The following is a 24,207-nucleotide window of genomic DNA, read 5'->3' as shown; positions in this document are numbered from 1 at the left end:
AATCCAATTGCTCCAACCCCTCTAGCTCTGTGTATTGAGCTTGATCTTGCTATTGCACTTCAAAAAAAAGTATACTCAAACCAGAATTCAATCCCCAAGTATTGCTACTTTGTTTAACTCTCTTTTGCATGATGTTTATCTCGATTTTCAGCAATCTGGGATTTATTTTCCCCAAGTAGCAGTGTGTAGAACTGCTATAGATTGAAGCTCCAAGGTAAAACAGAAACCATTGGAATAAAATTTCTCATCCAGTTTTTCCACCAAAAAAAAAAATCTCATCCAGTTTACTACAATATATTCCTTGATTTTTATGAAGTTAAAATGAACTGCTAACATTTCGTTTTGCATGTGTGTTGATTACAAAAATCATTGCTAAACTTGAAGAAAAAAGAAAAATTGTTTTAACATTCTTGCAATCTGAACTAACTTCCAAAATTTTACAGTGCACAAAGTGTGAATTTCCCCTACATATTACCTACCCCAAATAATCCCTAGAACTTCTATAAGATCATGTGCCTAATGACACCAGCGTGGACATGTCCCTTGATAGGAGATGTTGCAACTTAAATGAACATATAAACTTTCAGAACAAGGAAAATTTTACAAAGAAACCTGCCACCAAAGTTCAGTCAGTAGTAGTAGTGACAAGCAGTCTTCACCTCTGTTCGGAAGTTCAGCGTCATCAACTCCAACTTTTGATTTTGATGTTAGTTATACACTGTACTTTCACTGTCTACCAATTTTGGTTGGAATGGCGGTATCATTCATCGTCATGTCACCAATTATGGCACATTTTGATCTTGTTCTATTATAGAGCACAACGCCATCTCAACATCAGTTAGTAGCTGCCCAGCATAAAGTTGAAGCTGTCTCTTTTTAACAACTACTACTTTCTCGCCATGAGATATTATTTCTTCATTCAATTCCTACAAAGCAATAAATATACTCCTTTTAGACATGGCATATACCAAATAAAATTACACACACAATGGCTAACTAGAAATATCTATACAAAATTATCAATTTCAATTAACAAGTGCATGGTTCAACAAGAACGATGAGACATTTTAGTAGATATGTTACTGCATATAAGTTTTTATTTGCTGTGAAAGCTGATATTCTTACTTGTATTGACATGGGAACTGCATTGGCACTAAAATTGTCACCCAAATCTTCAAAATAGGATTCTAGTAGAAAACAAAAGTTGTTGGCATCGGCCTGATCCTCAAAAGCAACGGTATAGGAATCATCATTTTGTTCCTGTTCCTTAGAGGTGAAGTTTAAACTATAGAGACCTTTGTGACCTTCCTCGTTGGAGCCTCTTTGCATGAGAATAACCTTCACAAAGAGATATGATTTCATGGTCAGGAGCAAATGGATACATGTAGGGCACACATGTTATGATTAATCAGCCAAACATATGTCTATTTCCCATAAACCCAATGCAAACAAAAGAAATCTCAAGTGTATTTCAAGAAAAGATCCTACGACCTAGGATATTTGACTTTGTTGAAGTTTTAAGGATTGAACTATATACTTGTATACTTGATACAGCTAGAAAATTTCACAAGGTTCTTTAAGAAAGGATAAACAACGAAGTAGTATTTTCGGGTAATAAATAGCTAAGAAGTCCCTGTATGGATATGCTACTGAAAAATAGAAAACAAAAATAATTGTCTTGCACATACTAGAACATAACGTAGGTTCAGCCACCAAATATCAGTCCTAGATTTTGCTTGTTTAACTTTGGCTTTGTTAGCTGCTGATTTTTTTTTAGCTAATCCTTGTCCTGAACTGCCATTTATACTGTCCACATTATCCTTTTCAAAACCCTGGGAGTTTTGTGTCCTCAATTCTCTTACTTCAGGTGAAGACATCCCAATACTAGTCTCCGGGAAACCACCTAAACATGTAAAAAATAACTCAAATTGTGCTAAATTTCTCCCAAGCAAACCTATCTTCGCTAATTAGTTCTTGTAGCAAACACGTGGAAATCCACCAAAACAAAAGTTGACAGTTGAAACTACAAATTAAATGAAGTTTTACTGCCATAATTCCAATATATAATAATTTTCGAGCAACGGTGCCAAAAGTAACAGCATACATAAAAAACCAAAAGGCAATTCAAAATATTTAACTAATCAACTCCAATTGACAATAACTGATACGAGTTCAAATAAATAGAAGTTATGCATTGATCACATTACCATTGTTTATGCTCTTAGGTGTAACTCCATCCTTTGTTTTCCTATTTGGTGTTTCCATCATTTCTTCCAAATTCTCCCCTTCATTTTGAACTTTCCCAGACTCGTCGTCAACGGATTTTCCTTTTTCTTCCAATGGAACACCAGAAGCATTTTTGTGGGTGACATCTTGTTGATTCACTTGCTTATCCCCATCCAATATTCCTGCATGATCAGTAACCTGATTTCCATAACCTTGAGGTTTTACACTCGAAACCCTATGATCTTGAGTCCCTGGAAATCCCTTTGGTGTTTTTGTAGCCTTAGTTGAAGGGCTTTTAAATTTAGACTTTTTCTTAAAGACTAATTCCTCTTTCCCCGGATTCACACTCATATCACCACCACCAGCAGAATTTCCACGACCATTTAATCGCAATGCTGCTGAACTATCCTTGTTACTCTTAATCCTATTCTTCAGCTTCAACAAACGTTCACCAATCTCTTTCTCAATACCATCAATTTCAGGATCCCCATTCTCTTCCTCTTCCCTTTTACCTTGCTTCTCCAATAACTCAATTCTTCGAGCTTCCCTCGCCATTAACTTAATTTCCTCAATTTTCCTTTCTACTAATTGATCCTCCACAGTTTTCCCATTCCCACCAAACAAAATGTTCCTCTTTTCCCTTTCACTCACTTCCAAATCCCCATTGGAATGTTCATTTCTCGAATTCCAAAGGTAACAAACAGTTTGAAACACAAAAGCCCCAATCAAATAAATACCACCGTATTTGAAAATCTCCTTAGCAGAAACATTACCAAAAACACGATTGTCTTTTGCTGTATCCACGGACACTCGTAATTCTTCAAATTCACCAGTCTCATCAACAGCTCCAGCGATATCTTCTCCGCACATTTCGTCGGCGGGGATATCAACACAGAGTTCATGTTCTTGAGGAGGAGATAGAATTGGTTGCGGTATTGGTGGTTGTAGAAGAGTGGGAGAAATGGATAGAGAGGGTTTTGTTAGGGTTTTGAGAATTTTCGGTCGCAGATAGTTTTTCCTTTGACCAGTTTTTGAAGAGACTATAACCAAAGGTTTTCGTCTCGTGGTGAATGGCGCATGGAAGGAGAAGAAGCAATGCGCAATCGCCATTGATGCTGCAAAGACATGAAGAAGCAGATTTTGTTCAGGTTATATTCTTGGTGGCCGAATCAGTTGTTGTGGCCCAAGTTACTTACGGAGCTTCCTTGGATTTTTCATAGCTGTACCCGACATTTTCCATTTTACCCACCTTTCTTTTTTTTGTACATAGTAGAATTCTATATCATCGATATCTTTTTGTGAAAATTTTTTGAGTGCCATTTAGGTATTCTTTAAACATACAAATATAATATATAATTGTATTGAAAGGTGACGTATTGAATTTACTAAAAGTTTAATCATAATTAATTTCAATATTAACCTTCATTTCTTTTCTTTCTTAACTTGTTTCCTTAAAACATTTGCAATGCTTAGTGTTTCCGGTTAGATATGTTCTTTATGGTGGAGTGAAAATCTTGATTGAAAAAATTGAATATATTTTTAATTATAAGAAATATTATAACAACATATATTAAATTTGAAGAATTCATAAAAACCCTCCCAAACCACTCCCTCTCCCAAAAAAAAAAAAAAAACCTTCCTCCAATACAATTTTTTAGTTCCCTTAAATGAGGAGGGTTTTATATTTTGAAGAAAAATAAAACCTCCAAAGCCCCCCCAAAACCCCTCCTTATTCCCCTTCTTTTTCCTCCAAACTCGCAAACAAAGCCATAGATAATTTTGGCCTTGAAAGGACACTTCCTTCCGTGTTTTAAAATCCTCGTTTGGTAAATTACATTAAAATGGGAAAATGTTAACGAGTGGACTATAGGTAATGGTTAAACAATCAAAAGAGGCAAGAGTAGACTTCTATGACAAGTCGTACTTATTAAATTGAAAAATCTTTGGCTTGTTTTTCTAAAAAAAAGTGTTTAATTTGCATTTCAAGACATATTATTCTTGAATGCATACATGGCAACTTTGACATCTCAACTTGTTTTTAACTAATCAATATTATAAAAATAATAAAATAGTTTAAATGAATGATTAAAAGGAATAAAAAATTCAACACAAAAGGATGTATAGCTTTTATTTTATTTCATTGTTTTTTTTAATTTTTCGTAAAAAATATTCGATATTCACTATTATAACTAATAAAACTTTAAAAAATTAATATTTCTCTGACATTTTGGTAATAAATATTATAACTTTAAACGCATTCATGCTTGGGTTCCATGGTAACATTGATTACTAGAACAAAGTCTGTTAATGATCTATCTTGCGACAAATAATATGAGTGTGCTTATCATCACTGTCATATCATTTTCTTTGTTTTTTTAGACTTTTGTCTTTTCTCTTGTAACCAAAAAAAAATGTTACTTTTTTTTTGGTGGTAAAAAAAAATGTTACTAAATTGTCTACTTACAATATATAAAAACAAGATACTATCAAAATTACTTAACTACCCATACCTAATTTTCTTCCAAACTTTTTCCTTTACAACTTTAGGGTTATTTTTGTCAAATCTACTATCAAAACCCACTTTACTAAAACCCACTTTATCACATTTCTTTATTTAATAATAAACTTTTCTCTCTCATCTTTCTTTGTTTATAATAATAATATTTTCTCTCTCATCTTTATTTATTTAATAATAAACTTTTCTCTCTCAATCTCACTCTCCTCTCTTATCTTTTTCTTACCAACTTTCTTCATTTTTCATTTTCTCTACTAATTTTCAATTCGGTTTTATTAACAATTTTTTTTTTTAGAGGAAACTAACAAGTGTTGTTGTTATAGCATAATATGATTTTGTATTTTACGATAACACTATTATATAATAGCGACTTTTAGGGTGCACAAATTGTTAAATTTGTGTACCCATACACAAACATACTTTTAAACTTAGATTTACTATTTAAAAATTGAATTGCTTGGATACAATGATGGTCTACATTTACAAAAGTTGTTTATAATGTCAGTCTTAATGAAAATGAATTTTTGGAATTGTGGTGTATTTGTTTATTAATAAAACATACATTAAAAGTTAAGCTTTTCTTATAAAAAAGTATACATTGATTAAAAGTTAAGCTTTTCTTATAAAAAAGTATACATTGAAATGTTAATAAAGGAGAGTTATTTTTTCCGTCACTAATAAGACCACATTTTTTATTTGCAACGTGAATTTACTTCTTTTATTTGTTATTGTTACAGACTCTACCAAATAATTTTAAATATACTTGCGTAATTTTTTTCTATATTTTTGTTCCTGTGCACACTTTTTTACATGTTCTTTGCACTTTTTTTTTTTTGAAATAATGTTCTACACATTGTTAATTATATTCGAGATATTGTCAGATATTAAACATGAACACCTCTTTTATATGAGATTTAAAAATTGGTTTGCAACGTTATGAGAGTCTAACTTCTTCGGATAAAATGGAATCGATAAAATTTAAAATTAGTTAATAATTTATATTTTAGGTTTGACAAGTGAATTTTTTTTCTTCATATAAAGTAGGTTTATGGGTGCACATGATGTCAGGTATTGAGACAAATGTAAAAGAATTTTATAAAAATAAGAAGAAAAAAAAAACGACTCTCAAAAAGTAAAATATAAATTCAAAAAATGATTTTTTTTGTACAAATAAATATATAAATCTGTTAATACAGAAAACAAAAGAAGTGACACGAGACCCATTTTAGTAACTACAGCGAGTGCTCAGTTTTAATTAGTGTTTTTTTAATATCTATAATTAAACACCGCGATTGCCTAAATTTTATTAATATATTTATAAAATATATGTGGGTGTATGCACTATATATTAATAAAAAAATATACATGAGTATATGTTTGTTTTGTGGGAATATATTAATATATTTTTATTTCTGAAATTTAATGGGAACTATATATTGATAAAATACAAATAAGTACATGAAATATATATTAACAAAAATATATCCCACTATATGTTTTTTTACGGGAATATGTTAGTATATATTTATTTATGAAATGTATTTTCATTTATTAGCTTTTTTAATATCGTCAATACTAAAACAAGAACAATATTATAATATACTATGATTAGTCATACTTCAATTTTTTCCGTTGTTTTTTTTTATGAAAATGTATCACTAAAAAAATCATTGGAGTGTTACAATTGTAACACGGGACCCATTTTAGTAACTACAACGAGTGATCGGTTTTAATTAGTATTTTTTTAATATCTCTATTTAAACACCGCGACTGCCAAAGTTTTATTAATATATTCAAAAAATACATATGAGTGTATGAACTATATATTAATAAAAATATATATGTGAGTATATGTTTGTTTTACGGGAATATATTAGTATATTCTTATTTCTGAAATCTAATGGGAACTATATATATATATATATGAGTGTATGGACTATATATTAATAAAAATATATCTCACTATATGTTTTTATACGGGAATATGTTAGTATATGTTTATTTGTAAAATGTATTTTCATTTTTTTTAATATCGTCAATACTAAAACAAACAAAAAAATTATAATATACTTTTTTTTTACAAGGAAATTATAATATACTATGATTAATCATACTTCAATTTTTTCCGTAGTTTTTTTAAAATGTATCAATAAAAAACCAGTTGGAGTGTACAATTGTAACACGGGACCCATTTTAATCTTTCAAAAAAAATTAGTATTTTTTAATATCTCTATTTAAACACCGCGACTGCCTAAGTTTTATTAATATATTAATAAAGTATATGTAGGTGTATGGAATATATATTAATAAAAATATATATATGAGTATATGTTTGTTTTACGGGAATATATTAGTATATTCTTATTTCTAAAATCTAATGAGAACTATATATATTGATAAAATATATATGAGTGTATGGACTATATATTAACAAAAATATATCTCACTGTATTTTTTTTACTGGAATATGTTAGCATATGTTTATTGATGAAATATATTTTACGATAACAATATTATATAATACATTAATTATGATTTTTCACGGGATGCTTATTAGTATTTTTCACACTAAAACATATTAGTAAATAAAAACTATGGTTATTTTTGTTTATTAACTTTTTTAATATCGTCAATACTAAAATTTAATATATATTTGTTCATATTAAAATTTAATTATTTTATAATTTTTCATTACTATCGATCAATATATACATTATTATGCTTTAAATACTTTACATATTTTCACCATGGACAAAAAAAAAATACTATGCCAAGCGCAGCCGAGACGCGACACGCGGCGGAGCCGCGGTCATACAGCGCGGCGAAGCCGCGCTACCCGTGCTGTAGCACGGGTATCTCGACTAGTTGCCATTGAAAATTTTAACAAAATTTGTTGGGGTGTGGGGACTCACTGAAGAGGTGAGAAGTAAATTTTTCCCAAAATCACTTTGTAGGGATGAAAGGGTCCAAATTCAAATTCAAATCTCTATGATAAATCGCTTCGCTTCGACGGTTAGCCACTTTCTCTTTCTGAGTGTGGCTCCTCGCTATCTCTAACAAACAAACAAACACACAGCACTCGCATGGCGTCGAATTCGAAGCCATTCGTCTCTGCCTCTCCGATTCCAACCTCCGGCGAGTTCCCTCAACAGATGAATCTCTCAGGTTCCGTTCCAATTCGAGCTCCTCTTACCATTGATAATTCTGATTCTGAATTTGATTTGTCAAGTGACGCCACTCTTTCCGAAACCGCCTCACATTCAGACCTAGAAGCAGAAGCAGAAGATGAAGAAGAAGAAGAGTGTTTTGAACTTGACGAAGAACTTCCCCCTCTCGAGCAAGTGCCTCTGCGTGTTACTCCCTTCGCTCATTTGTCTACTTACGATGACGACGACGACGAAGAGGAAGACGAAGATGATGACGAAGAAGCTGGTGGTGAAATCATGAATGCTGTGAGAGTACCGGAGAATGTTGTCGTCGCACCGAGAATTAAGGTGCTGGACGTTGAAGAAGAAAATTCTGATTCAGGTTCCGATGTTTCCATTGATGGACAAGGTATTGGAATAAGAGTAGCTGTTGATGGAGACTCTACTGCTACTGCAACTGATTCTGATGTTATGTCGCAGTGTTCGAGAGATGGTTTGGAGAATGAGCAATTTGGGAAGGTAAGTGTTGCATTTAATGAAATTGAAAATGATGGTATGAAACTATATGGTTTAGATAGAGATGATGGAATTAGGGTTGAGTTAATTGAGACTGATAATGTAATGGAAAGTAACTTGGAAGTGGAAAACACCGAAACTACTGATATGATGGAAGAAACTTCCAATGCTAACAACTTATTGGATTACAATGACGAGGGCTTATTGGAATTCGATGCTGACAGCTTATTGGAATCCAATGCCGAGGGTTATGTCGACAGCACAATGGTGGAGCAGAATACAAGTGTTAGCTATTTAGAACAGAATCCTGAAACAGGGGAATCTGTATTAGATGCCTTTGATGAAAATATTGAATATTTTTTGGAACACTGCCAAGAAAATATTGAAGATAATACTACAACAATTCAAAGTATTGCAACTAATGGAGGTCAAGGTGATGCTGCTTCTCATCAAGAATGCGAGAGTGAGAAACTGGTAAGCGTAACTGATTATGCAGACGACTCAAAAGATATGTTGCATGATTCTTCTGTTGGTTTTGAATCCAATGATGGTGTTTCTGAAGGTAATGAAATTCAGGGTGTTGAGTATTCTGAATTTTCTGATCCTGCACTCTTTGAAGAGTGTACATATTTGGAAAATGGTTTGTCTGAAACTGGTTTAGATGTTATTCTAAAAGATGGGCTGTTTTGTGATCACCATTCACATGAGAATGCGGAAATGTTTAACTTTGGAGACAGTGTAAATGAAGAGGCTACTATGGAGCTAAACACAGTAAGTCAAGAGTCAAAAAGAGATAGTTTGGATTTGGATGAAGATGTCGAAGAGTTGATGTCAGTTCGCCTTGAGCAGTTCAGGGAACAAATTTCAGCTCTCTCGACTCTTTTGGGTTCAATAGGTTCTGGAAAGAACTGTCATCAAGAACAAACAGCGACAAGTCCACATGGAAGAATGAACTTGGCAAAGGATGGTGTGAGAAGTCAATTAATATATTTTGATAGTGTAGGCGAATCAGATTGCAACAGAGTTACAGTTACTTATGCTGATCAATCTGATGTTCTTTTCCTCAAAGGTCCAGCTAGTTTGAGTTCCTTACCAGGTGGTGATGCTCAAGTTTGGTTCCAACACAACATAAATGAAAATGAAAAGGAAAAAATACACGAGATACAGACCACGAGTGTCGAATTCTTGAGGCTTGTCCAGCGAATAAATTTCTCTCTTGAAGATTCCTTGGTTTCAAAAGTTTTATGCAGGTTGGTTGCAGATATTGAAAGGCGCTCACATCAAGAATTTGTCATTAGTTCAGCAAAAATATTGGCAAAAAAGCTTGAAGAAGATTTGGAGGATGATTTAGACTTTTCTTTGAACATTATAGTTCTTGGGAAAAGTGGTGTGGGAAAGAGTGCAACCATTAATTCTATTTTTGGCGATACAATGGTAATGACAGATGCATTTGAACCTGCCACAACCTCTGTAAGAGAGGTTTCTGGAACTGTAGACGGAGTCAATATCAAAATCCTCGACACACCTGGTCTCAGGTCCCCTGTGACAGAGCAATCTTTCAACAGAAAGATACTGTCATCGGTAAAGAGGTATATGAAAAAGTTTCCTCCAGATGTCATTCTCTATGTGGATAGAGTAGATATCCAGAGTATAGATCTAAATGATTTACCGATATTAAGGTCTATCACAAGTTCTCTTGGTCCATCAATATGGCAACACACAATTCTTGCTCTCACTCATGCGGCTTCTACTCCTTTGGATGGTCCATCAGGATCCCCTCTGAGCTATGAAGTATTTGTTGCTCAAAAATCCTATCCTGTTCAACAATCAATCATCAAAGCAGTTGGTGATCAATGTGAATTGAGCCCAAGTTTCATGTGTCCAGTGTCTCTTGTTGAGAACCATCCATTATGTGGAAAAAATATATCTGGGGACAGTGTGCTTCCCAACGGACTTAGGTGGAGAAGCCAGTTATTAGCTTTGTGTTTCTCTCTGAAGATCCTATCTCAAGTGTCTTCTGTTTCAATACCTTGTACTCTCTTTGACCACTGGAAGCAGTTTTTGTTGCAGGACCATTCTGAGCCTATGTGCCATCTATGTTCTTGTTTGTTGCAGTCTCCTGCTCATCATCTAAAATTCTCTGCCAATTGGAGTTGACTTGGATATTCACTTGGCTAAGCTTTTTAATGAATATGGGAAATTCTGGCACATCAAGAACAATAGTCCTGCAGAGAGTCCGAAGGAGAAATTTCACTGTTCCTATTTATTTCAAGATTCAGCTGCTGGTGAAAGGAGAATGCTAGGCATTGACTCTAAGGCTGCGCCTTTGATTTGGAGTGAAGCAAAGATGAAAACTATAGCCATCAATTTAGGCCAAGGTAACCATCCTCTTGGAATAACTAGGTATGGCATGTAACCATGGAAGGTTCTACTTGATTGTTCAATATCTCTAATATAGAAATGTATCATTGACTCATTGTGCTTCATTCTTTTTCATCTTACCTCTAGTAAGTTAGTGTGATGAACAAAGCTGTGGAATCAGTTTTATCCATTTTGTAAATTCAAACTACTCTATGGCTTTAAACTACTTATTTAATCCAAAAAAAAACTTCTGGTGATGTTGATTCTAGATAGTCATGCCTAGGACAATGATCTTCACTGCCAGATTGTCATCACTGCAAAAAAAAAATCTTGATAAAAAGTAGGTAGCTTTGTTGCTGATTTTAAAAACAAAATAGTAGTACTAAATTTTCCTCCTTTGTCTATGGAAGAGCCTGAAGTTCTACTCCACTAACAATGTTCTGTTTTTGTTAAGAAAACCATTAACAATGTTAATGTTAGAGGATCCACGTAAATAAAAAATGGTTATGGATTCTACGTGTACACATATTTTTATTTATAATTTTTTTTATTAAAAGTATCAATTAAAGATTCGATAACTCAAATGCTAGCAAAATAAAAAATTCTTAGATAAGTAAATTGAAAATAGCAAGAATCAAATGAGTTTGAGACAACAGGACCAACTTTTATATTTTTTTTTTCTTATTTTAATTGTTATCCTTTAGTGACTAAAGATAGAGTGTCCAACCGGTAACTAATATCTATTTTTTTCTTCCTCCAACGGCTTCCTTAGTATGTTGAGGACCTTATTAAGTTGGGGTCATGTATCTTTTAAATACCGTAGCTTCAACCAACCCCATGCATTTTATTATATACATTAGACGAGACAACATGCGTTGATTTCGGTGTAAGGGTGCTATTGGTTTTGGAGGGTTTTTTTAAATGGACAACCGAATTCTTTTGTTTTATACTACCTCTATTTTAAAATACATGTAGCAATTTTACAATGTACATTATTCACATAGCTTACTTTGACCATATTTTTTAACTAATATATAAATACAAATGTTAGCAAAGTAAGTTGTTTGATTTGTCTAAATGCATATTTACAAAATATCATCAAATTTTTATAAATTTTTTTATCATGTCTAGTTAAATATATTAACGGTCAAAGTTGTGTATTGGCATGTGCACAGTAGTTGACTGCGACATGTATTTTGAAACAGATGGAGTGCTTTTTTAACCAACCAAATTTACACGAGAATTTGAGACCTTGAAATGAGGACACTTCAAAGTCTCAAATCAACCTCATCAGACCAACCCAAATGTTTTTTTTTTCTTCATATAATGAAACTGATGGGGTCAGTTCTTTAGCAAAATAATCTGGCCATTTTAAATAGGTTATGCCGGGTTTTGCAAAACGGTTTGTGTGCACCAGTTTTTTTCACACCCCTACCAAAAACACAAACTTTCCAACCAGAAAGTTCCCTCAATAAATTTCCATTTGAAACCCACCTCCAAATCAATCAATTAGTAATACATTAGTAACCCTGCAGGTTGTTTGCATTTCTGCTGCTGTGAGCGGTATAAGTTTAACATCTAATCATACAAAGGTAAATTCCAGATCAAGCAATACATTAAACTCCTACTCTTGCCAGGCATAAGGATTCGATACATTTTGGTTAAATAAAATTAAGCAAATGAGTATAGGATCTGCAGCATAACCAACCATCACAGTGAAGAGTACATAATGTTGATGAATTTACAGGCTAGGAGGTTGTCCAAATAAAGACAAGGTCTCCCAACTTGCTCTGGCATGGCAAATTCATGTTACAAACAGAAGCTCGTGTTAGGAGTTATTCAGTTAAATCTTCTGCATCAGCGAATCAATCTGAGCACATGAATTAGGCGAAAGTTGTTGCATTATTTCTGGTTCTTCTAATTCCTGAGATTGGATATGTATATCCTGTAAAAGTTAAGGGTCACTGACAACATTGATGCAGTAAAAACTAAAAGCCTGAAAACAATTAAACCCCTGTACTTCGTAAAGTGGATTGATTTGCTATGAAACTCGATACAGTTCATCCAACAGACTAGAGATGAAAGCGGCCAAGACTTTGTCTAGTTTTTCATAGTCTGACAATCAAATGTCCATTGTCCAATAATGAAAAGAAAAAAAAAAGAAAAAACTATTGTCTTAAATATATCATGTGAATTATAGTTAATCATTAACATTTTTTAAAAAGGAGCAACACCTATTCCCAATTTTGATCACTTAGTCAGAGATCACAGTATGAATTCGGTAAAAAGAAGCTGGCAGAACTGTCATGCTTACGTCATTTGCTATTACACCATCCATCCACCAAGTGTATGGTGGATGGGAACTTGCCACCAACCAATCACAGCAATGTGTGGGGAAGTAATCTCATGGCAAAGCCAGAAGGGATACACAAGTCAAAAACCAAAAAATACGTTCGTTAAGAATACCTACATCACTTCTTCCTCCATCTTCCCCACTGAATTTCATCTTCCAAATTTTCCCTTAGTTTCAAGTTCTACTTTGAATTTCAATTTACACAGTGAGCATGAAAAAGAAAGACACGACAATAAATTAAATACCTGTGTTTGTACAAGTGGTTGAGTTTGCTGATCTTGGGCTAATGGATAAGCTTGTGGTTGAGACATTCTATAGTAGGGTTCTTTCAGATCAAGCTTACAAGAAGATGTTTGAAGAATCCCTCCTTGTTCAGCACCAGGACCCCACATTTTAGCTAATGCAAATTTAAATTTTTCTAGTTAACGACATGATGCACCTCATGCTAGTATAGCAATAAAAGAAAAAGAAATGATACAAATACCAACCAGACAATGTTAAATATATTGTATAACTCTGTGCATTGTGGGCAATCAAATGAAGCCTGCCGGTAATTTCCTGCCCTGCCATGACATAAATTGGCTGAGAGAGAACACAGCGTAACTGGTACCAATGGGTTGTGGGTGAACCAGGAGCAGTGGTAAGCCACCTTTGCACAGTACTGTAAATTTGTAATAATTGAAACAAATCAACAGATAGCAACAATAACAAAACCTAGTTGAATAAAAACTTGTTAGACTTTATTACTAATGAAGAGGAATGTTTACCTTCCATTGAATAATACATCAAACCAACATGCTAACCCATGTACTCTGGTGCCCACAGAGGCAACGAATCTCAGAGGAATGTCAATTTCATACAATTCTTCTTCCTACAGAACAAAGAGTGATCTGGTCAAAATTCATTGGCAACTTCACTTCAAGCATTGAAAGAACAGCATAAGGAATAAATACAATCAAGTCAACAACCAACAATAGACCATTTGTACAAAGGAACGATATCCAGCCAGAAATAAAAGATGGCTTTTTAATATAGTTTTGAAGAAATTTCTTCTTCCAAAGAACAACTCAATAATGATCATCATCCAGTCCAAAAAAATACAATGATCATCAGAAGACAGAGCCACAAAAAAAAATACAACAAGTTAATTGTATTAAAATAAATCTAATGATGGAATTTATTATTCTCATTTTGCAAAAACTTCATTGTCAACTGCCAAAATGACCTACGTAAAATACAGGAATAAAACACTCTTAGGAAAAAGATAAGCTGATTCTTACCTTCATTTTACCGAAGTCTAGTACATGGAACATTGGGGGAGCTATTAGTAATCTTGGATCAAAAGCATCCACCACAGGCTTTATGAGTAAAAAAATGAAGGAAAAAAAAAACGTTAGTTACAAAATTTTAGTAACTAAATTTCAATTTGGCTGCAACATAAAACATTATCAATTTCTAATTACCATGTTGAACCTGAAGAGTGCATTTCTAAGTCAACAACATTATGTTTATTTTTGAATGACAGGTTTTAATAAATAGTTGTTGGTAATTACATATCAACACTTATCATCTGAATAAATAATTGAAGTGTTAGTGACTTGCAATGACCACAGGCATTATTAGAAAATAAAAATGGGTGATAATTTTAAATTTGATACATGAACAATAAAATAAAATAAAAATAAGTTCCGTTCAAGGAGAAATCTGGACACAAACAATAATCTCCAACAATTTCCAAACGAAGTCTACTCCCATAGAAAACCACAAGTAACCTTTAATAAATTTCTAAAAAACAAGCTAGTCTAATACCTGAGAAAAATATCCTTGAAATGCAGTCCCGTGTAAGGGTGTCAAATCAACACCATAATAGTTTTGTTGCTGCCAGAACAGGGCCTGAACAATAGCAATTGGTTTAAAATAGAAAGAAAAATGAGTATCACAGAAAAGAATAATGAGAAAAGCAGCAAGATTAATAAATCAGTACGAACAATAGCAATTGGTTTAAAATAGAAAGAAAAATGAGTATCACAGAAAAGAATAATGAGAAAAGCAGCAAGATTAATAAATCAGTACGGGAATTATATCCATGGTGCAATTCTAAAACATGAACTATGACATCGTTTTAGAAAGCAAATGTTTTGGTACTTCTTTTTTTTTTTTTGTGGCGTCTGGGGTTCGAACCCCGGACCTTGCATATATTATGCATTGTCCTTACCAACTGAGCTAAGCTCACGGGGACATGTTTTGGTACTTATGTTAACAATATTCAGGGGAAGCAATTACAGTTTAGTTTCATAATATTATTGAAATCCATTTGAATAGACAGTTGAATTAAATCTGAGTAAGAGACGGACACTTTAGGTTGGCTTCTTCGCAAACCTGACAAATCTTTGATAAATATAAGCCCTTCTTTTTTTAAACTGCCGCCAACTGCAGGCGGCAAAACAATCTTTTTAATTTAAAAGATGTACGGGAAGAAGTATTAGATAATGAAAGAAATGTGAACATGGGGTCTCTACATGCATAGGCATACAATTATGCACCTCATTAGCATTTTCAACAAACAAATATTCATCGCTAAATAAATACACACATACAAACAAATATAAACACATTACACACCTTATTTGCAATTTCAATAAACAAATATTCATCCGTGAAAGGTGCCATGTGAATCCTACACCAGTAATAAATTCAAGGTTAGGAGAAGACAATTGATAATTAGATGGTTACAAACACTGCAGGGGAAAACAGTATCATTTCAGGGGCACGGTTGTTTCTACTTTTTTTTAAAGAAAAAAACACCACTAAATTAAAAACGGTTTAAAAACTTGATGAAAATTACATATTTTTCAGAAGAAAAAAAGATGGAACCACCAAAAAATTGAAAAATGCAGTTTTAGTGATTTCTAAGGAGCAACAATAATATATTTTGAATGGAAAAAAAGGAAAAAAAAACATTGAAGGCTACATCACAGTAATGCCTTTTTTAAGCTTATCCAAACAAAATCCTATACCATGGTGAAACAATATATCATTTAGAATAAGGATCTAGTCCTTGAAAAATCATACTTGGCTAAAGAAACTAAACAAAATTTAGGCATAAGACAAATAAACGACAACATTCAACACATATGTTTTGGATATTATTGTGAAAGACCACTGAAATTGCAATAGATGGTAACATTCATAAAAAATAATTGAATTATCAAAACCATTGGGGGAAAAAAGATCAAATTTAACTGGAAGTATGTCAATTTGAAAAGGTAGATGGTTATCTCGCAATAACCATCCCTTGGTAGAATTGTCATAATCATGTTAGCATTGCCACGCCCACATGCAAGAAGCTCCAAGACACATAGAAAGAGAGTTAAATTTACCTTCCCACCCCAGGAAACATTTTTCCGGTAGGAGTGAGAAACCTATCCCTGGCAATGACATAAGACTCCAGCATTCTCTCATTAACTAACAAAGTGCCTGCATGACAACAAGGAAAATACTTAATTGGACACAAGGGTTTGAGCACTTGGTTTGAATACACATACATAATTGAAAAATATAGAGAGAAAATAATTAAATAATATTTCTTTTTAAGTAATTAAATGAAATATACTTTTGTGTGTGGGTGCCTAAATGGTGTGTCTAAATGCTTGTGTCCAAGCAAGTCTTTCTCATGACAACAAAGGGATTTTCCAACTTAAAAAACACTATCATTTTGAAACATTATGCAGCAACTTAACATGCATTTCTACACTACAGCAACAACCAAGTCTTATCCCATTAAGTGGGGTCGACTACATGGATCAAACGACGCCATAATATTCCATCAGATATCATATCCATATCCAGCTCATTAATCTCAATATATTTATTTTTCAATAGTTTCTCTTAAAAGTTCTACACTAAAAAGCAGTAAAAAAACTACTTGACAAGACATCATCGATATGTATATAAAATTATATCTATGTATTATAAATTGAATACCAGCACCTTTATCCAGATTTATCAAAGGAAGCAGAATATGAGCTTACCCATGGGTTCCGAGATCAGAATATCAGCTTTCTCTGGCAACTCAACATCCTCAACTCTACCTTTAATCACCTAAATAAAATAATTAATATTAAAATAGTTCCCTGAATAATAAGATAGATGCTAAAAATGACTAATATAGCAATCAAACTAGGAAACAGATCTCACTGTAATTCGTTGAGCCAGTTTTGGGTTCCCAGCTATAAGTTTGCGAGCATATTCTGCCATTTCAGAGGCTTCCACAGCATAAACATGTTTTGCGCCAGCCTGAGACGACAAGATTATTCATTTAGTTAGAGTCAATGACACTATCATATGCTACGACTAGATTTATGTCCAATTGAGGTGTCGAGCTACCTGAGCAGCAAATAATGACAAAATACCACTACCAGCACCCACATCAACTACTACACGGCCAGTGAAATCAGCACGGTTCTCAATAACCGCAGCATAATAAGTTCCTAACACAATATCATGAATGAATGTATCAGGTAAGAGTAAAATAAATATGTAGAATTCAAAAAAAATGAGGACCACTAGAATTCAACAAGGTATAACCTGTTCGCACATAGTCCTGCAACATATTTTGCTGATGAAGAAGTTGTCCATAATAATGAAAATACATTTTTGCAGAAGATGGCTCTATCTTTTCATCAAACTTGCTTTTAGAAGTTGTTAAAGTTCCATTTGGTAAGTTTCCTGCTGGATTAAAAAATTCAATTCAATATATAGCTAACTTATATCGTATTTCACTGAAAAATAGTGAAAGGGATCGTCCATGCAGTAAAAAGGAACTTCTGAAAACAGCAAAATGAACACTGAAATGTATAATTATAAATATAAATAACACATAAGTGTATCTATGCTTGTGATCCATCTTAAAAATGAAAATTTACAACTAACAGAAATAGTTAGCAGGAGACTGAGCTGTCGATACAACAATTCAAGTGCCAGCCACATGAAGAAAAAGTCAAGGATATAAGACACAAAATCAACGTTACCCAGCAAAGCACTCACAACGAGGTCTAATGTAACATGAGAAATACAGCAATCAAGGAAGGAAAAAAAATCCCCAGAACAGTAAAATATCACAGGTTCATTTTTCAAGCATAGACATCTGACAGTGTGTCAGGAACTAAGGTTTCTCACTAGTATTAAATAAAATTACCCAACTTACAACAGCCCAACTAACTTGCTCACTTGCCTTAGATCATACATCCAATTTATAATCAATGAACCAAACAACAGACATGTTACAATCATTACAAACATGTCAAAGAATAACCGTTTTTTAAGCAATGGGAATATACTGAGGAAAAACGCTGCACATCAGAAGCTATTCAACAATAAAGTTCACACATTTACAAAACAGCACCTTGAACATTGTTTTCCTTTATCCATTGTTGGACTGCAGAATGGAAAGCTTCACACTCCTCCTCGTTTTTAAACTCGATAGTGACTCCCGTAGAATACGATGCCTGTTTCAAAATTAGCACTGTTAAAATGCTCAATCATTTGGCAGCAGACCAAAAAACTACTCAAAAACAATATTACCGAATGTAATATGAAAACCTCACCGGAGCGGAGCATACGACAAAAAAAACATAAAAAGTATTTATTAGCTAAAAAACATTAAAAAAAACATACCCTTAAAACATAAAGATTCTGCTTCTCCCAATATAAACATATCATTCCAACCTTAAATAGCTAAGAAAAACATTAAGATTCGTGTCCATACCGTTTTAGCGACATCAGAGGCTTCCATAATGCAAACCGATTTAACAGCACCCAATTTGAATATCTGTGAAGTTAATCCACAAATTAATAGTCTATGAGATATACCTACGCATACAATCCTCTCTTTCAGTGTGAACAGAAAAATAAAAAAGTAAAATTAACCACGCTCGCTGCATAAGAAAAAACACATTTTTATATCATAGGTAACAGAGAAAACGAACCTGAGCAGCTTGGAGATCGAAATTGAGAGGAATCTGTTGAGATTCTGGTTGAATTTGAAGGCGGTCGGATTTGAAGCTAGCAATTCCGGGTGAAACAGAAGAGGCATCAGAAGAAAGGTCGGAAATCGATGCAAGAGAGAACTCTCTGTTCTTCCAATTTTTCTCTGATGAATCCTCCATATTTCACCACCAACTCACGACCAAATTAGTCTTGTTTTCAAGCTTAATTTTTTTTATGTGTTTATTGAAAAAATACAATAAATTTCATAGATGAATCATCACCATCATCGTAGTAGTGGTAGTAAGAAGTAGTAATAGTATAAAAAGTGAAGTGTGTTGAAGTAATTTAAATGGAACTAGGGTTTGGAAAGATTGAGAGCCGCCAAGGGAGAGAGAAAAGAAGACAGAGCCTTTGAAAGCGGGAGATAGTTAAGTTTCACTTTCACTTACACTCCACTACCGTGCTATGTTTTTTATTTTATTTAATTTAATTTATTTTAGTAGTACACTATTAGTAGGACTACGACTACACCACGCTACGCTACTAGTAGTGCTTAGATTTACTAGTTCAGTTGAAGGATTGTCCGAATGTAACAACGCGTCAGTCCCAATAGTTGTGAAGTGAAATCACACCAATTGGTACAACTTCCCCTAAAAAACCCAATTAGTACAACTTACCAACAACACTATACTATACAGAGTACATCATTTTACACTAGTAAATCATCAAATTGATTCATGGATTCATAGTAGGAGATTATTACATAATAGGGCTAATGTTTGTTCTTGCTAGAACTATGAGGGATCTTGTATGGCGATTGTGGCATAACTAATAGCTCGTTTGGATTTGCGTTGAATGTTCTTCAAACGCACGAAAAAATGAAGCTGAGATTTGGAGAGTTTGAATTTTGCGGTGAAAATGTCTTGAAATGTGTGACCAAGCGTGCGTCTATGGTTGAAAATGGGAAAACAAACACGTACTTAGCTGAATCGTTTATATGTGAAGTGAATGACTTAGCCTTAACTATGGAACAAATGTGTTTATTTATACAGCTTGGGAGATAACTCATTTGCCCTATTACGTGGGGAGCCTATTGCGCATAAATTGTTTAGCAAGATATCAATCCACTACCCAATCAATGAAAATAACAAACCATGGAATGCTTTGTCAAGTTAACAAAACATGTGGTCGAGTTGATAGGGCATGTGAACAAGGACTCGAGGTGGCCGAGTTGGTAGAGACCGTAGCCGACCACATGAGAAACATGGCCGAATTAAATAGGGTTTGCGATTGAGTCATGCTTCTTAAGATGGTAAGGTGGACTGAGATCATAATAAAGTGGGTTGAGTTCAAGGAGCACTAACAACTCATGATTGAGTTTGACTCGAAAGAGTAAAACATTTGAGTGTCCATGCATAGTCTTAAATAAATGGCCCTTTATATATCACATCCAAAAGAAAACTTGTACTTAAGTTATGATAGTTACTACTTTTTTATGAAGAAAAAAAAACGAGTAAATAGGCAATTACCACATGAAATTGTAAGTTTCGTCAATTACCCCCTAAAATTAACAAAACTTCAATTACCCCCCTGAAATTGCACAACGTTAATCAATTTACCCCCTCCGTCAAATTCTTCTATTAATCAACATGACGTTTTGCAAATACCTCCTAAAGTTTTGCACTTATATGCAAAATGTCCCCCGAGCTTGAAAATTTATATATTTTTTTCTTATCCTTGGATCTTAATAAAGTCAAGAGTCAAGACACATTGGCCAAAATTGATATATTTGTAGGCACCTTTGAAAAATATAGAATCAGTTAACTAGCGGATTATATTACGCTTCGAAAAATTTATCTAACATTATACGATATATTTCCGGCATCACCTATCTGAACAAGTTCATTTACCTTATAAAGACACGTAGAGATCTAGCCGTAACAAACTTGTAACAAACTTATGAAATAGAATTTCAAACAACACTTCATTTTTTTTTTGGTAGGGCAAACAACACTTCTTTGATGACAAGGGACAAAACATGTAACCACAAACTAATTTTAAGTCAATATATGTAATAATTAGGAATAAATTTTATGTAAATAAATTATGAAAAGGTTGCATTTAAAATAAAGTAAATACATAAATACACACTTATATCTTAACTAAAAAAAGATATTCATTTCGTCTAAATAATCAAATTTTCAATCAGAAGCAACTTTCTAATTTTCCCTTCAATTTTCAGCTATTAGAATTTTGGGCAACGATCAGCTATTAATTAGTTCTGCATTACATATTTACATTCATTAGATAGATTTCCACCAAAAGCATCAGTAGATGTGTTCATAACTCATAAGAGAATGCAAGTGATTTGATTAAGAAAAGAGTGAGTCTTTTTCTGGCCACGTAAAGAAAAAGTGATAGAAATATATTCCGATTCAATACCTACTTCACAAGATTTGTCTAAACCCACCAATCTATATATGATTCTGCATGTTAAATTTGTCACTTTGTGAAGACTACTATTGAAATAGCGCCATGATTCTAGAACCACAGCCAATTCTTCCATCTTCATGATAAGAAATGCTCTATCAAAGTTGTCATTATAATGAACTTGCACAAGTTAAAGTGATATAACCAATAATAGCATTACCCTAAATTGAATCAAGGAATCAAAATAGGCACGTATGAAATGAAGGGTATTTTGACTATTTGTTCTCTTCAAAATTCAATATAACCCAATACTAATACAACGATTAGATGAAGCAAAATAAATAAAAGATTACAAATTTGATCATTAAATAAAGAGATGAATAGCAACAATTACATAGTTGACATGTATTATACATGATTGCAAAGAGATCATAGTATAATGGGGATGCAATCATGGAAAAGGGAAACAATAGCTGAATCTTGTGGAAGCTAATCATAACCTGTTGTAAAAAACAAAACAAAACTATCAAGAAGAAGTTGGCAACTTGATAGCTTTGAAAGCAGGATGAAGCAATCCAAGTTCATCTTTAACATCAAGAGGATTACTACTCTCATTCCTAACTCTCCTCACTCTTCTACTAGCAAGTGACTTATGAGTAAAACCATACATCTGCAATATCTGATTATCACCAAAATTATAAGCACGATCCATTTGTTTCAAACACCTCTCAACAGGGTAATCACCAAATTTCCCACAAGGTTTACACCCCACAAAATGAGTCACCAATGGCCACCTATGATCACCAAAACCAGGATGATAATTCTCAATCATCTCTTCATATCTATCAACCAAAATCCCCCAATAACCATGCAAATAATAATGATTCTCAAGATAAACTTTCCCACCCCATTGTTCCCTCCCAGTTGCCAACAAATAAACCATAGCAGATTGATCATCTGCTTCGAAAACCGGTCGATTCTTTAACTCCCTAGTAAGAATCTTCCCAGCTTCATCTCTAACCTTCCCTTTAGGTCCCATTGGAGCCCAAGCATCAAGAATATCAAGTGACCACTGACAATTCCTCAACAAAAAACTTCCAGTATTCAAACCAATCCAATTCTTCTCATCATAAATCATCTCATTCCAACCATGCATCACAAAATTATGATCCTTATAACGCTCCCACGGAACCTCGAAAGCCATATCAGTAAACATAGCATCACTATCCATCCACCACAAAAACTCAACTTCAGGATGCGACAACAATAGCTTCCTAATCAAAGGAAGCTTAGCCCAAAAACCAGCCATTTCAGCATCAAGTAAAGCCATGTTATAGAAAATCTCAATCCCATGAAGCCTACAATAATCAATCTTATTCTTAATTGATTTCAACAAATAATGATCACCAACAGGATTTTCACACGGTTTAGGTGAAGAACCAGTAACTAAAAGAACACGTGGCTTATTAGGATTAATAAAATTAGGATAATCAGGGTTGTTACTCAGCCACGATGAACGTTGTTCATCCCAATCGGAGATTTTGGGACCAAGTGTATAAGGCGTGTTTGGATCGCGTTTTTCATCATCACCAGCTTCTTCATCTTTGAGGATTGTCGAGATATCGAAAGTGGCGTAGTTGTTGTTATCGTTGTTGTTTTCTGTGGATTGAAATTCTTCGAGAACGCGGTGAGGCTCAACGCGCCGGCCACGTGAGTAGAGCTGTTGACGGATCTCGTTGAGGTCTTGTTCTGGAGTTCCGAATTTGCCGGCGCCGATAGTGCCACGGAGGACGATGACGGTGAGGAAGAGACAGAGGAAGGTGAGAGTGCCGCGGCGGAATGCGCGCTGCATCTGACGGAGACGGCGAGATCCGAGACACCGCTCCAGCATTGTTGTGTGAGGTGCGACGCAGAGAATCGAAGGAAGAGGGTGATGGTATGATCGTAAATAAAAATGAGATTTAAGGGTGTTTTGTTTTTGTCGGTGGAGAAGAAAGAAAGATCCACAAATTAAGATCAGAGATAGTGTAATGTAAGAAGTGATGAAGTGAATTATGGAATGAACTCAGAATCTTCTCCACTCTTTTCTCTCTGTCTAAATTTCTTTCCTACGCGTTTATTTTATTTTATTTTAATTTTTCACATCTTACGTATACGTAGGTGTTTAAATTGGAGAAAAATAAGTTAAATACTAGTTACAACAACTTACAACACTGTTTGATTTCTTCCTACAAAAACACTGTTTGATTTCCACTGTTGTTGTGCAATTATTGACCAAAATTTATTTATCTTTTCATTTTAACAAAACTAATTTTTCTTGAAAATCAAAGATTAACCCAAAAAGAAATTTTCTTTAAATAATAGATTTTTTTAAACAAAGACATTTTTAAATAACAGACTTTTCTGAAAAAAGACATTTTTTAAATAACAAATATTAGTATGTTAATTGTTATATTACTTGATCCCTAGACGGTTAACTTTTTAATTATTAACTTAAATCAATAGAACTAATCCCTACTAGTATTTAAATAATTAGAATGTATGTTACCAAAAAAGAGTAGAAAAAGTTAAAATAGGAAGGATCAAACGTGTGCTTAAAATGATACAGAACAAAAATAAGATTTTTTGACATTTTAAACTCTAATCAAATATTTCATTCGATATAGAATATT

At 33.5% G+C, this 24,207-nt stretch overlaps 4 protein-coding genes across 5 annotated transcripts; 1 reads left to right on the top strand and 3 right to left on the bottom strand.

Annotated features, from left to right (window-relative positions):
- Positions 1-305: 305 nt before the first annotated feature.
- LOC146902597 (uncharacterized) lies at positions 306-3,337 on the bottom strand. Its single transcript, XM_085732884.1, has 4 exons — positions 2,208-3,337; positions 1,689-1,903; positions 1,126-1,338; positions 306-926 (listed from the first exon to the last, which is right to left on the bottom strand). The coding sequence occupies exons 1-4, from the start codon at positions 3,334-3,336 to the stop codon at positions 783-785; spliced, it is 1,701 nt and encodes a 566-aa protein (XP_085589010.1). The 5' UTR covers position 3,337; the 3' UTR covers positions 306-782.
- A 4,274-nt stretch (positions 3,338-7,611) lies between these two features.
- LOC146902596 (uncharacterized) lies at positions 7,612-10,889 on the top strand. Its single transcript, XM_085737728.1, has one exon. The coding sequence runs from the start codon at positions 7,825-7,827 to the stop codon at positions 10,558-10,560; it is 2,736 nt and encodes a 911-aa protein (XP_085593854.1). The 5' UTR covers positions 7,612-7,824; the 3' UTR covers positions 10,561-10,889.
- Positions 10,890-12,212: 1,323 nt separating this feature from the next.
- PRMT4B (protein arginine methyltransferase 4B) lies at positions 12,213-19,552 on the bottom strand. 2 transcript variants are annotated; one of them, XM_085737729.1, is made up of 15 exons: positions 19,105-19,552; positions 18,885-18,947; positions 18,522-18,624; positions 17,705-17,845; positions 17,504-17,607; positions 17,315-17,413; positions 17,149-17,218; positions 16,498-16,594; positions 15,740-15,794; positions 14,927-15,010; positions 14,398-14,475; positions 13,885-13,988; positions 13,606-13,778; positions 13,363-13,514; positions 12,213-12,709 (listed from the first exon to the last, which is right to left on the bottom strand). In XM_085737729.1, exons 1-15 carry the CDS (start codon positions 19,282-19,284, stop codon positions 12,608-12,610), a joined length of 1,605 nt encoding a protein of 534 aa, XP_085593855.1. In that variant the 5' UTR covers positions 19,285-19,552; the 3' UTR covers positions 12,213-12,607. The 2 variants fall into 2 exon arrangements, with proteins under 2 accessions (XP_085593855.1, XP_085593856.1); XM_085737730.1 differs by having other exon boundaries at positions 12,213-12,688.
- A 2,238-nt stretch (positions 19,553-21,790) lies between these two features.
- Positions 21,791-23,591, bottom strand: LOC146902594 (xyloglucan 6-xylosyltransferase 2-like). Its single transcript, XM_085733087.1, has one exon. The coding sequence runs from the start codon at positions 23,424-23,426 to the stop codon at positions 22,062-22,064; it is 1,365 nt and encodes a 454-aa protein (XP_085589213.1). The 5' UTR covers positions 23,427-23,591; the 3' UTR covers positions 21,791-22,061.
- Between the last annotated feature and the right edge of the window lie 616 nt (positions 23,592-24,207).

This window comes from Medicago sativa, chromosome 8 (genome assembly GCF_051527215.1).
Source record: "Medicago sativa cultivar Bolivia chromosome 8, Bolivia_mono, whole genome shotgun sequence".
Classification (NCBI taxonomy): domain Eukaryota; kingdom Viridiplantae; phylum Streptophyta; class Magnoliopsida; order Fabales; family Fabaceae; genus Medicago; species Medicago sativa.
This window is presented reverse-complemented; position numbering and strand designations above follow the sequence as displayed.

Excerpts from the sequence above, each read along its gene's own strand:
- PRMT4B (XM_085737729.1), bottom strand. The coding sequence starts at position 19,284 with ATGGAGGATTCATCAGAGAAAAATTGGAAGAACAGAGAGTTCTCTCTT. Across the intron at positions 18,948-19,104 it reads TCGATCTCCAAGCTGCTCAG|ATATTCAAATTGGGTGCTGT; the intron begins GTTCGTTTTCTC and ends TTAACTTCACAG. Across the intron at positions 14,476-14,926 it reads TTCAAGGATATTTTTCTCAG|CCTGTGGTGGATGCTTTTGA; the intron begins GTATTAGACTAG and ends TTACTCATAAAG.
- LOC146902596 (XM_085737728.1), top strand. The coding sequence starts at position 7,825 with ATGGCGTCGAATTCGAAGCCATTCGTCTCTGCCTCTCCGATTCCAACC.
- LOC146902594 (XM_085733087.1), bottom strand. The coding sequence starts at position 23,426 with ATGCTGGAGCGGTGTCTCGGATCTCGCCGTCTCCGTCAGATGCAGCGC.
- LOC146902597 (XM_085732884.1), bottom strand. The coding sequence starts at position 3,336 with ATGGCGATTGCGCATTGCTTCTTCTCCTTCCATGCGCCATTCACCACG. Across the intron at positions 1,904-2,207 it reads ACCTAAGAGCATAAACAATG|GTGGTTTCCCGGAGACTAGT; the intron begins GTAATGTGATCA and ends TTACATGTTTAG. Across the intron at positions 927-1,125 it reads CAGTTCCCATGTCAATACAA|GAATTGAATGAAGAAATAAT; the intron begins GTAAGAATATCA and ends ATTGCTTTGTAG.